At 42.2% G+C, this 13,144-nt stretch overlaps 1 protein-coding gene across 1 annotated transcript; it reads left to right on the forward strand.

Moving 5' to 3' along the window:
- The first annotated feature begins 253 nt into the window (after positions 1-253).
- Positions 254-12,257, forward strand: DUXB (double homeobox B). Its single transcript, XM_057710813.1, is given in 7 exon segments — positions 254-374; positions 8,069-8,223; positions 9,922-9,952; positions 10,387-10,503; positions 10,506-10,537; positions 11,594-12,028; positions 12,030-12,257. Coding segments are annotated over 7 exon segments (1,119 nt in total).
- The last annotated feature ends 887 nt before the right edge of the window (positions 12,258-13,144 follow it).

Here is a 13,144-nt window from a genome sequence, read left to right on the forward strand (position 1 = left end):
GGGTCAGAACAAATCCCTTCAGCCACTGCAGACTGGGGTGGGGCCATCAGGAAAATTCCGGCTGGGAAGATGCCCTCCCCTTCTCCTCCTGTAGCGGCTGGGCCATGCGGGCCACTGGTCACCCTCATTACAGAAACTGTGGCTCAACTCCACTGCCCCATCCACCTAAGGTTTGTTTGTCCACAGCAGCCATACAGGTGAATTGAAGCAGTAGGTGGAGCTGCCCTTGCTCAGAAAGTCTAGCTACTGAACCATGTCACTGCTGCCACCAGCCCCACCCCATACTCCTGCGGGAAGTGCTGTTCAGCTTGGTGACGCTCCCCTGTTCTGCATCATGGGCCAAAAGTCCAACACAGAGGAGCTGCGGGCAGGCAGTGGGTGGTGGAGGGACAGAACACCCAGCAGGGCAGCAGCCCAGGGCCAAGAGCGTGCTGTCCTTCAGTGGTGACCTGCGGACAGTGTGCCCAGGCGACTCCTCCTGGGCTGCTCAGAGCCTTCCAGGGACTCAGGGCTGCTGCCGCCTGGGCTTCTGGAACATCTGCCATCTCTGTGTGGCAGAGGACAGCATCATGAGAACATGAGCAACGCAGGGAGATGCCGGGTGACTATGGCTGCCTCAAAGGCTGGTCCTTGGCCGCCCCTGCTTTCTGAGGCCCCCAAAACATGGCACCTTTGCTGGGTCTTCTTTGAGCCAAATGCACGGGACCTGAGCCCAAGGCCCCTCCTGCTTCCATGTCAGAGGTGTCATAGGCTTACCATTCAGTGTCGTGTTGTACTTCCTGGGACAGAGGTTGAAGGCCATGGGGAGAAACCTAGAGATGCAGTAAATATGCAGGGGTAGCCCCTCCTGAAAGCAGCTTAGCGCAGGGATCACCGGAGTACTGCACATCCTGGCGTCTGCCATCCAGGCAAGCTGCGCTGTGGGTGATGATGAGGTGGCCTGGGAGGCTCTGAAATTGTGTCTCCACAGGATCTTGGGTATATGGGTGGTGGGTGGTGGGTGGTGGGTTTCCAGTTCAGGCTGGAGTGTCAGTGCCCCTGGCTGTTTTCACAGCTGCTGAGGCCTCTTTCCAGTGAACTTGTCTGTTTGAGTCTGCTGTCATCGAACATGGTCTTGATGTTCTCCCATCCGTGGCTTCATCTATCCATGGTGACTTATCTCCGACTGAGGTGAAATTGGCACCTAACTTGCAGCTGGATTGGAAGTCAGAAGACAGGCTTATTCAGTGAGAATACTTATTGTGGCAGCCATTCTCGGTGCATTTGGCTCCAGCTCAAGGCTATGAAGCTAGAACTGAGAGGCTGTCTTGAACTTGCACACAACAGTGCTGGACCTACAACTACTCTTCATTGTGGTGAGTGGGCTCCTCATTGTGGTGGCTTCTCTTGTTGCGGAGCATGGGCTCCAGGCATGTGAGCTTCAGTAAGTGCAGCACATGGGCTAAATAGTTGTGACACACGGGCTTAGTTGCTCCGCCACATGTGGTATCTTCCTGGGCCAGGGCTCAAACCCGTGTCGCCTGCATTGGCAGACAAATTCTTAACCACTGTGCCCTTCTAAATTCCACAAAAATTTACTGCAGTTGATAAAAAAGTGGGGTTGGTTACTTTGCTATACAGCAGACAGTAACACAACATTGTAAATCAACTATACTTCAATAAAAATTAAAAAACAACAACAACAAAAAGAAAAAAAGCGGGATTGGGGGAGGCTATAAAACAAAATTATAACAAATCAGTTTCTGGAAATATTCAGATAATTGCTTCTTTAAAAAATGACAACCTGGTCACAGAACTTAAAATTACAAAAAGCAAATCTGTCTATCCATCACCTTAGTCTCAATTATGTCATCATAATAAGTGACCTTAAACACTAATGACTCACCTCAACAGAAGACTATTTGTCACTTATCCTTCTGGGATTCAGGTTAATGGTATCATTATCTAGGACCAAGAAGGCTCATGGTAGTGAGAAGAGAACAATGGCCCCAAAGATGGAGGATTCTGCTCAGAGATGGCACACGCTGCCTCATTAAATCCACTCATGTTTCACTGGCTGAAAGAAATCACAAGTCAAAGACTGAAACCAATAATTTGGAAAGTATAATCCTTTTGGAAGACATGGCCTGACTGGGCAGGTGTCATGAAATATCCAGTCCCTATAAAATATATTGCAGTCCATCTATTTGGTCAAAATTATTAGCTTCTATCCCTAAAGTACACAAAATAATCTTACCCTTCTCCACCAGGCACAGTATGAAAGATTTTTCCAAACACAGTTAGGACTCAAAGTCCATCCCCTCCGTTCACACTCAAAGCAGCTGAAAGATCCAGATATAACTCTTCTTCATCAAAATATCAAAGAACAAAAGCCCATGCTATGAGTCAGTTGGAACATGGATGGGATCAATGTGATATTCTCTCATGATATGGAAGAAGAGGAGGGAAACTGCACCCATTGAAACGTAGCAGCAGCAGCAAGATTCAGCTGGGGGGATGTTTTGAGGAAGAGATCCCTTTAGCTGAGGATGTTTTCCCCCTAATTAGGTCAATGTCTGATCCTAGATGAAGTCCCTATCCCACCAGATCCTTGGATGTCCCTTATCTTGCTTGGTCTCATTTGTAGGGGCATTACAGACTATAGCTCTTTGAGGGTTTTACCATCTGGGTATAATATGAGGAGGTACAGTGCACAAAATATTGTTTTTATCCAAACAAAGTTTCTTTTAGTTAAAGCATGTGAATTTTCTGGTAATCTCATACATACATGTCCACAAAGGGAAACCCACACAATTAAAGACCAATTAACCTATCCGATTATATCTATTTCCAGGTGCAATTAGCTCATCCCCAAGTCATTATGCCAAATTTTTCTGTTTCTCATCTCAACTAAAATATCTCAAGCTTATCGGTGTCTGTGGCAAAAGCACATTTTTTTTGGTGGCAGTTCATAGTAATGCTTTCTTAAATAATAGAAGAATGATTGGTAAACATTTTAATGCAATCACTGCTTTAAACCAAAGGTTTTAAGCAACAACCCAAGTTTGACTTTTGCTTCTCTTAACTGTGTAATTTTTTTGTTAGAAAATATGTCCCAAAGTTTGTATTTCCTCATATAAATGATATAAAGTCTACCTGTACACCTTCTCTTGCAGTTCATGCATTCTTTCTATTCCCTTCCCTTCTTCCTGTTAAGGAACACATTTCTTTCTGAGCTCATTTCTTTCTAGATGTTCCCAAGGCCATAGTGGCCAAGAGCACATGAGTCTTGATAGAGATAGTCTGTTGTCTTTAGGTCAAAGCAGAGTGTCACATTTTCTGCCTTCCAGTTTTTCACAGCTGACAGAGATTTACCAAAAAATATACAGCAGCAAAATGTGAGTTGCCCTCTTTCCAGGATTCAATAAATTTTTCCATCACCCATGGCCTGGCCCCATAACAAACCCACATATATACTTTTTTCTTGTTAATGTCATCACTTCAAAATAAACAATTTAATAACTGTATCAGATGACTATATTCAACTGGAAAAGCAGAACCAGTGTACATGTAGAGATTTATTGCAAGGAATTGGCTCATGTGAGCGTAAAGAAGCCTTGGCAAGTCCAAAATCCAAGGGCAGGCTGGCACTCTTGGGCATGAGCTGATGCATCTATCAACAGGCTGAATTTCTTCCTCTCAGTGAAGCCTTCACTTAGTCCTTTTGGCCTTTCAGTTGATTGACTCAGGCCCACCTATATTATATAGGATAATCTCCCTTAGTCAAGGGATTATGGACTTTTAATCACATCTACAAAATACCTTCACAGACACATCTAGATGAGTGTTTAAACTACTAGGGTCTGTAGCCCTAGCCATACTGACACAAAATTGACCATCTCTGTCCACACCTTGTCAACCTAGAAACCATACACATCTCCTGAAACCATAAATAATTTCCAAATAAAGACAATAACAAAGTGATATTTCTGCCTAATATGGTACAACTATCCTCCCTACCATAGAAACATGCAAATCCTTTCCCCAAAGAGGATGCAGCATCCTTGGGTGACATGAATCCTCTTCGATGCACCTTAAATATGGTGATTTAATGTTAACTATTATGAACACATCTTATATTGGATAATCAGGCAATAACAGCAGGAAGAAAGCAAAATATTTTGTTAATATTCATACAAACATATTCATAATGCAATCCTCATAATTAGTATATCCTCATTTATGCAAATGGTCACATGGTGATAGCTGGTATTTTTAACTATTTTATTCTGCTAGGGAACCACTAACCAAAACTGCCCGCCTTGGCCAGGCACGATGATAACCGCTTGCCTGAGTTGTCTCACAACAGGAGGTCCTGATAAAGAATGCAGTGCTGCCTCCAAAAACTAACCAGGAAATTCAGGAGGAGCTGAAAGGAGGAAGGAGATGCCAGCCCATACTATGTCTTATAAAAGTAACCAGGAAGAAAAGGAGGAGGGAGCAGACAATATGTCCTGCCAACCTCTCAGAAGCCCTTGTGCTGGAATCCATCTTGGCTGAGAGATGCATGCGCCGCCAGGAAGGACCCTGAGTCAGACCAAGTATGGGCCAATCAAGATGACTGGCCAGAGACAACCTGGAAACTAACCCCATCACCATAAAACCTGAGACTGTGAGCCACATGGCAGAGCAGTTCCCCTGGGTTCCCTTACCCTTCTGCCCTCCACCCAGGTGCCCCTTCCGAATAAAGTCTTTTGCTTTGTCAGCATGTGTGTCTCCTTGGACAATTCATTTCCAAGTGTTAGACAAGAGCCCACTTGTGGGAAGACATTCAGGAGCCTTTCTGAAACCTTGAAAATGTTAAAGTATGTGGGCCGAGCGATGGGATTCAGAATGTCCTGCTTGAGCAGCGGAGGAGCTGAGGGTGCGGGGCGTGGAGACTATGGGGGCATAGGCAGAGGGCTGGCCGTCTCTAGGGGGCGCAGCCCCTTTCTCACTGCACACCTCATATCACCCTGTTTGGCCCTGAAGGATGGCTGGTTAGCCAAAGACGGGTAAGATTCCTCAGAGGAGGAACAACCTAAGACAGGCACAGCAGCAGAGGGGCCAACAGGGGTGGTGCATAGAGCCTTCCTTATATCACCCTGTTTGGCCCTGGAGGATGACTGGTTAGCCAGAGACGGGTAAGATTCCTCAAGGGAGGAACAACCTAAGACAGGCACAGTCACAGAGGGGCCAACAGGGGTGGGGCACAGACCCCTAATATCTGAGAGAGGTCTCCTGCCCCCAGGGCTGTTTTGCTCTCCACGCCCAGCTCAGATCCACACCTGCTCAAATCGGACCCAGGAGGCAAACAAAGATAATTGCCCCAGTCATGTGAGGCCTTTGATTGTTTATGGGATTAACCTGGGAGTGTTAGCCGAGACACCAATAAAAGCAACGTGGGATGAGTCAGCAAGGCTCTTGATCCTAGAGGTCTTGAGTCCCCCGGTCCCATCTTTCTCTTCAGTCTGTGTCTGTGTTTTCCTCAAGCTTGCGGCACCCGTCACCCACCTCGAGTCGCCGAGCTGGTCTCGGCACCCACTCTCAGGCCCTGAAAGGGATCCCCTTTCCTGCAACACGTCCACTACCAGTTCATATTTCCTTTGTCTTCAGCAACTACTTCAGATGGTTTTAGTTCTTTGCCTTATCACTGACCAAATATATATATATATCTGTGTGTGTGTATATATATATATATATCTGTGTGTGTGTATATATATATATATATCTGTGTGTGTATATATATATGTATATATGATACATACAAACATATAAGAGTTTACTCATATAGAAGTACCTCCAGTACTGATGCCAAAAGCTCAGCCTATGTGCACCAGTGCCAAACTGGATCTCAGAGAAAGGGTTTTGGGTGAAGTAAAAAAGAATAGCTTTATTGCTTTGCCAGGCAAAGAGGGATACAGCTGGCTCATGCCCTGAAAAACTGAGTGTCCCAACCCAGGAGAATTTGGTGAGAAGTTTTATAGCAATGGTTCAAGGGTGGGGTTGTTGATAAGGATTAGGTGTGTGCAGGGCCTGCACTCCTTTAATCTGGCCTCAAATGGTCTCTTGAAGAGCTTCTTTGATTCCTTAAATCTGGAATGAAGACTGCTAACATCTTCCATTTGTTGGGGGTTTGAGTTCTATAAAGAGCTCAAAGATATTGTTGTGTGTATCCCTTGAAGGAACCAGGACCCTGCCCCAAGGCCGCACTATTGTTTCTTGGCTGCTCTTCCGTGGTCTCTGCATTTACTTCCTTCCCTGATTAGCAACTGTTTGAAAGGCTTCCTTGCCCAAGAGCCCAACAGGGTCCCGTTCCATTTCAGTACCAACATCTGTATCATTTAGTGTTCAACCAGAGAAACACAATCAGTAGCATTCTAAACTCAAGTCACATAAGGAACTAGTGAAGTTATATACATACTGTGTGTGTACACACACACATACACATACACAAATAAAGACATTTATTGAATGGATTTGGCATATACAATTGTAGGCGGCTGGCTAGGCAAGAATGAGATTTCTAGGGTAGGCCCTTTGGAAGGGTGGGCTGAAAGTCTGGCAGGAGATAAAGCTGCTGTCCACAGGCATGATCTCTTTTCCTTCAGGAATGCACCCAGATTTGTTCTTAAGACGTTTTTTTTGCTGATTGCATCAGCCCCATCCAGATCATCAAGGATAATCTCCTTTACTTAAATCCCATTGATGACATAGTTCAATCAATTTACAGACTACAGCAACACCTAGAATTAGTGGGGGGGTTTTAATAACTGTGGAGTATAGAATAGCCAAGATAACATATAAACCCTACTATCAATGATGGAAAGAAATACATTTTGGTAAGAGCTAAGGAAAACAGGAAGAACACAAAGTGAACAGGAATATCCATGTAATATTAAAATAATATCATCAAGCCAAAATAATGAAGAAACAAGAGTACTAGAAATTATAGAGAACAAAGCATATTTGTGCATACATGTGTACTATATAAACTAGAAAGCACAGATTCTAAGTCCTATTTGGAAAGGCACTATGATAGATGCAAAATTAGAATCTGGTAGACTCTGTATTTCCTCTTAATCTGATTACTTCAAGTTTCTTCTGAACAGTGTTAAATATTTAATGAAGGGGTTAAATAGGAGGGTATTTAAGAAATGGGGGAGTTGCTCTGGGTGTTTATAAATCCTGTGTCTTGGGGAAGTGCTCAGTTGTCCACTCATCTCTGCAGAATCCGGATGCCTCTTTCCAAGATGGATTCAAACAGCACTGCAAGTGGTAAATTCCCATCTGCGTTTTGCTCTCTTCTTTGATAATGCCACACACTTTGTTTATTTTCCAGAGTTTCCAGAATTTATAAAAAGTAAAATCACAATTATGATTAGAGGAATAGATTGTTGAAGCAGGAGTTGTTTTGCTGTGATAATTTGTGTCAGGGGATTGATGGGTGCTTTGAAGTTAGAGACTGGAATTTCAAATATGAGACAAATATATATGGAATACACAATATTTTACGTTTAGTTTATATCTAGTAATTTAACATTTTATATTTATTTAAATGTATTTTATCACAAAATATCAGTTTTTGTGTATTTTATTTATACTTTTAATGTTTTATATGTTAATTCATTTATTTCCATTTATTTTCCTATTTTCTTTGCATGTAATTTTCTGGATTTCTAGTAACTTCTTCCTGTGGTAACTCAGATGACAGATTGTCATTTATTCTATTATACATATATCTGACCTATATGTATCTTTTTTTTTTTTCCCTTTTGGCCACAACACATGGCTTATAGGATCTTAGTTCTCCAACCAGGGACTGAACCCGGGCTCCCAGCAATGAGAGCTCGAAGTCCTAATCACTGGATCGCCAAGGAATTCCTGTCTCCACTTTAGAATGACTTTAGGTATATCCCTAAAGTAAAAATATTGAACAATCATTGGATCTACAGACTTTCGACCTGAGATAAACATGATATATGCTTACACGCAGTTTTTAATCCACAAACATATCCTTCATACTTCTCCCCATTTTTTTGTTCATCAGACATACTACAAAAAGAAACCTGGCTAGGCAACATTATTTACAACCAGGGTCAAAAGCATATCCTCCAAGTATGGTTTGAACATGACCCTTACCCTGAAAAAGCAACCAGGAAACAGCTGGCCAAGGAAACTGGCATTCCAGAATCTAAAATTCAGGTAAATATCAGGTTTCTATTTCATTATCTGTCAGGTTCAAGGTAAAGAGAAAGGCTAGGCTTAGCACTGGCAGGCAATTCTCTTATGCTGCATATGTTTCCCAAAAGGCTTTTCCTGTTATATAATATTTAAAACAAAATAAAAACAAGAATTGCCTCTGTTACCAATGGTAGAAACCTCTGTTACTTCTTTTACCAGTTGGTTGGGTGTATTCGCTCTTGGAGGAAAGAATATACTGTTTCAAGCTCTCCCAATAGGCGATAATTAAAGCAACTTTTGAGATTTAGAGAATATAGGAAATTGAATCACTATGATAGTGATGTTATCATTAAGTGTTGGAATATATACTGCAAAATAATGATTAATACGTAATTATGAGAAAACTGTGGGGTAATAAGCACTCATGTAAATGCCCAATTCTCAGGCTAGTTTTTTCTTTTTTTTTAACTAACATCTGAAATGTGATTCATACACAAGAGTGTATGAAATAAAATCTCATATTGTATTATTTTGAATAGAACTACTGATGTAAAAATAAGTTGGATTCTTCTGTCAGCAAAGGGATAGCTGTAAATAATACCATTATACCAACTGAAACAGTACTGAAACCATTAAAGGTCAATAAAAAAGGTGCTTTTAGAGGAAAATAATGAGTTCAGATTTTTGCATCAAATAGTATCCAATAAGTCACTGGCTATAAGGGTTTCAGTCTGAAAGGACACTGGGGAGAAGAAAATTTCCTCTTTTCTTAATTCATTTGTTTTAGGTGTAGAAAACAGAGTTTTCCCAAATCTCAGTACTAAAGTGTACTTTGGAGGAATATCTAGTGATTGGCTGCATGAGAGGTACTAGGCCCATTTGATTTGAGGTAGAGGATGGCAAGTCCAGGAAACAACGTAGGAGGAGGTTGGGTCTGCCATTGTGTTCACTAACTTCTTAATTTCCAGTTTCCACTTGGGCTTAAGACTTCTTATTGGAAAATAATTTGATTAATTAAAGAACAGAAAATAATCTTTTAGCACAATGCCTGAGATATGAGTGGTTCATCAGATATTGGTTATCACTGACACCCTAATCTTATCATGAATTATCAAATTATCAAAATAAAACAGAAATAATTAGAAAGTACACTGCAATGCTGACTCCAGTAATGAGGAAACAAGCAGAATACAATCGGTTATGTTAGTGATAATAGTTTTAAAGCAAGATGTATGGGATCCCTAGGAGTCTTGTTATCTATTGCTGACTATGGGATGAAATAAATAAGAGGAAGTGTGGATGAGTTGGTCCAGCTCTTGACTATGGCTAATTCTTCTGCCCTACATAAAGAAATTCTTCTCTAAGATGAATTCTGTATGTATTGTGTATTATGAAATGGTATTTCTAATGAAGAGTTGATGCTACACAAGGGGGAGAGAGAGAGACTGATTTCCTTTGAGAGAACTAACAGTGTTTCTTAAATCAGGGAAATTTATTTTGGATACCCTGAGGATGACCATACAAGAAATGCTAATGTGAGAGCAGATTGTGTACTGTCCTGAATTGTATGCTAATAATAGCATCATTCCCAGAATACACTGTCTTTCTCTTAGGGATATTATCCCAAGAGCAGTTGATCAATTAGTTTTGTTTAATTGCATTGATATTTGGAATGAGAGACTGAGTTACATGATTTTCACGTCTTCTTTTCCCACTCAGATTTGGTTTAAAAACCAGAGAGCAAGACAGAGATGATTGGGGTTCAGCTCCTCCTTAGGAAAAGACCAAATCCATGGACAGAACCAGCCTCAGGCTTACACTCAAGGTAAGAACCCACCAGTCCAAACGCAGTTCATCAGTGGGTCCCATTGAGAGGGGAATCAATTCTGCATGTTGTGCCCAAATTCTCCACAAAGAATCCTTAGTTTTGGAGTCAGTCACAGCTTGTTCTGGGTAACCTAGGGTCAACAATATAAGCATGGTCCCACAGGTGGCTGAGCAAGCAAGGCTTTGGACTTACTGGTCCTATTGCTCTAAGAGGGCAACATCCTCCTCTTCTGTTATCTCACGGGGATTCAGAGGGAGTAAGAGGTCAGCACTATCTTCTCAAGTTTGAGTTTCCAGCTTGAATGCAAAAACTGTCCTAACCACGCCCCTGCCTTTTGTCCCTGTGTTCTCTCTTAGAATACTTACCAAAAGGAGCCACACAAGACCAGACATCTGTCCCAAGAACTCAATCAAACATCCTAGTTCAAGCCTTCGAGAGGAACCAATTCCTTGATATTGCAACCAGGAAAACACTAGCCAAACAGGCATTTCAGAATCGAGGATTCAAGTAAGTTTTCTGTCTATGGCAGCAAATATCCCTACCCATTAAATGATGTTAGCCCGAGTGGTTGCTGGAAAACCTTGACTAACCTAGATTATCACAGTAACCAAGGACAAAGGCACGGGATAGTAAACACCCAGCATTGCAAGTCACATTCCTGCAAAAGGAAGAATTTTCTAATCAAATTGTCAGTGGTGCATCTATTCAGAATCAGCAGCAGCAAACTGTGGGAAAATGTGAAAGTTAATGCCTATTCTGAGAACACTCTGTTAGGTTTTCTAAAGCTTGGCACTGTTGTCATTTTGGGCCAGATAACTCTGTCCTGGGAGGGGCAGTCCGTACCTGGTATAGTGTTTTTCAGCATTCCTGGCTTCTACCAACTAGAATCCTGCCCACCTCTCCTTCCCCCATTTTTAACACCTCCCCCAAAAAAAATGACAAACAGTCAAATTGGGGAACAAAAGCACCTTCATTAGCACCTTCTTGCTCCTAAGTTATGGGAATAGAGGTTCAGTATACATTCAATGCTCATGACTAGGAAGCCTGTTCATAGTTCTATCAGCACAATGACCCTCAAAAACACTTATTTGTGTTTATGAACCCTTATTCAGATGTATACACATGCTTACAAGATATGTATTCCTGTGCATACACAGATGAAGAGGAGAAAAATGTCAACCTGGTCAAGAGACCTTGTTCCCTGATCCATTGTTGAAATTGAAGGGTGGATCCTAGAGCATATGCCTTTTCTGCCAGAGTTTCAATTCATCTACAGTTGAGTGGTAAATGTGCTATGACCTAAATCTATGTGTTTGTATGTATGTGTATATATACATACACACACATATTTATGCATATGCACATATACACACACACACACATATGTACATATACATACATACTGGACACATGAACCAGGGCAATTAACTTCAGATATAGATATATAGATACAGATATCTTGAGATTTGGGCCTTTATAACAGGTGCTTTGCTTTACATAGTTTGAAAACAGAGCCAGAATCTCTTCTCTTATGATGTCCATGTCTCCTTTTTTCTCATGTAGATGTGATTTCAGGACCCAAGATCTCTGTACCCTGGGCAGAGCAAAAGTGAGCCTGTGAATTCATTGGTGGATGGCCCAAATGGGAGACCTGGTCTGACAGTTCAGCAGCACAAAATTGACCTGTGCACTCTCCCAGGCAGATCTCATCATTTTCCCTCCTCCAGTTCTTTCAGCAAGAACCAACCACTTCTACCTGTTCTTCTCCCATCCCACGTATCCTCTGTCCCTTGTGTGAGCCAAGGACAGAGTGTCATGATGCAGCCCATGCAGGCTGTGCAGGGAGGAGAGAAGTCTCCCTCCACTCTAATACTTGGAAATTATGTGCCAGTGCTGCTGCCTATGGGAGGAGACCCAGATACTCAGAATTCTCTCTGGCCCCAATACCAAGAACGCCAGGATCACCAAGAACAGGCTGACATGGGAGTACTGCAGTTGGAAAGACTATTCTCAGCCTCAACCTGAACACAAAAAACAACTGCCACAGGATCTAGGCCAGGTGGACATATCTTACATTCTGCAGTGGTGGGATGAGTGCTGCCAGGCTCTGACTGCAGAGTGGGGTCCTCAAAAAAGGGACCCACTGAGACAGACTGGTGGCCACAGCACACAAAGTCAGCTGGAGCACCATCTCATGCCCTCAGCCAAATGCACCAGCAATATATAGAAACCTCAAGAAGCCTTTAGGTCAACTCCTGCCATCCACAGATTGTCAGTAAAAGGTACAAACTTTTATGAATCCTGATCCACAGGAAGAGGACTCTCCAGAATTTTCAGGCTCTTCTGAACACACTGCAAAGCTCACCAGGGCTTCAGCTTCAGGAGGAAGATGGCATTCTGAACCTGATCCAGGCCTCCTTTCTTTTGATGCAGACCAGAGCAATTTAAAGAACAATGAATAAGGAAGTCATCCTGTCAGGGGCAAAACCAAAGCAGAGGGAAACCCTTGGAAACCCAAACGGAGGTCGTTTTTCTTGTGGGCAGTGGTTATCTTCTGTACTCCACTAAGTGAAAGACTGTTTCCAAGCTTCACACTGCCTCTGGAAGCACTATGGGCACTAGGCAGTGGACACATCTCCTGAAATCTTGTGAAAAAAACACATTTTACTGACAAATATGCTCCTCTCTCTGTAATCATGTCCTCCATAGTCTGGAAAATCCACAAACTGCAACCTAACTCAGGCGAGAACAGGTGTCTGAGGGACACAGAACTTCTTTCCCTCCTGGCAACATAAGAGGGCAAACGTGAAATTAGTTCATTGTGTAGAAAATGAAGGGATGCTGTACTTCCTGATGTGAGTTCATGTGAGCTTTTTCCCAGAGCTCTGAGGGTTTAAATTGGGAACTAGATACTTACTACCTCAGCATCTGTCATTAAGGGAATGATTAAATAGATTAGGACAAATCCATAATACTGAGTAATCTTCACTTAGAAGTGTATTTTTACTTACATACAAAAAAATTACAAGGAAATTATATAGCAACACCATATCATCACTGAACACAGTCCAATGATGCTAATATTTCCACTTTAGTTTTTTGTATATTTTTGCA

Source organism: Hippopotamus amphibius, chromosome 16 (genome assembly GCF_030028045.1).
Source record: "Hippopotamus amphibius kiboko isolate mHipAmp2 chromosome 16, mHipAmp2.hap2, whole genome shotgun sequence".
In the NCBI taxonomy this organism is placed as follows: Eukaryota; Metazoa; Chordata; class Mammalia; order Artiodactyla; family Hippopotamidae; genus Hippopotamus; species Hippopotamus amphibius.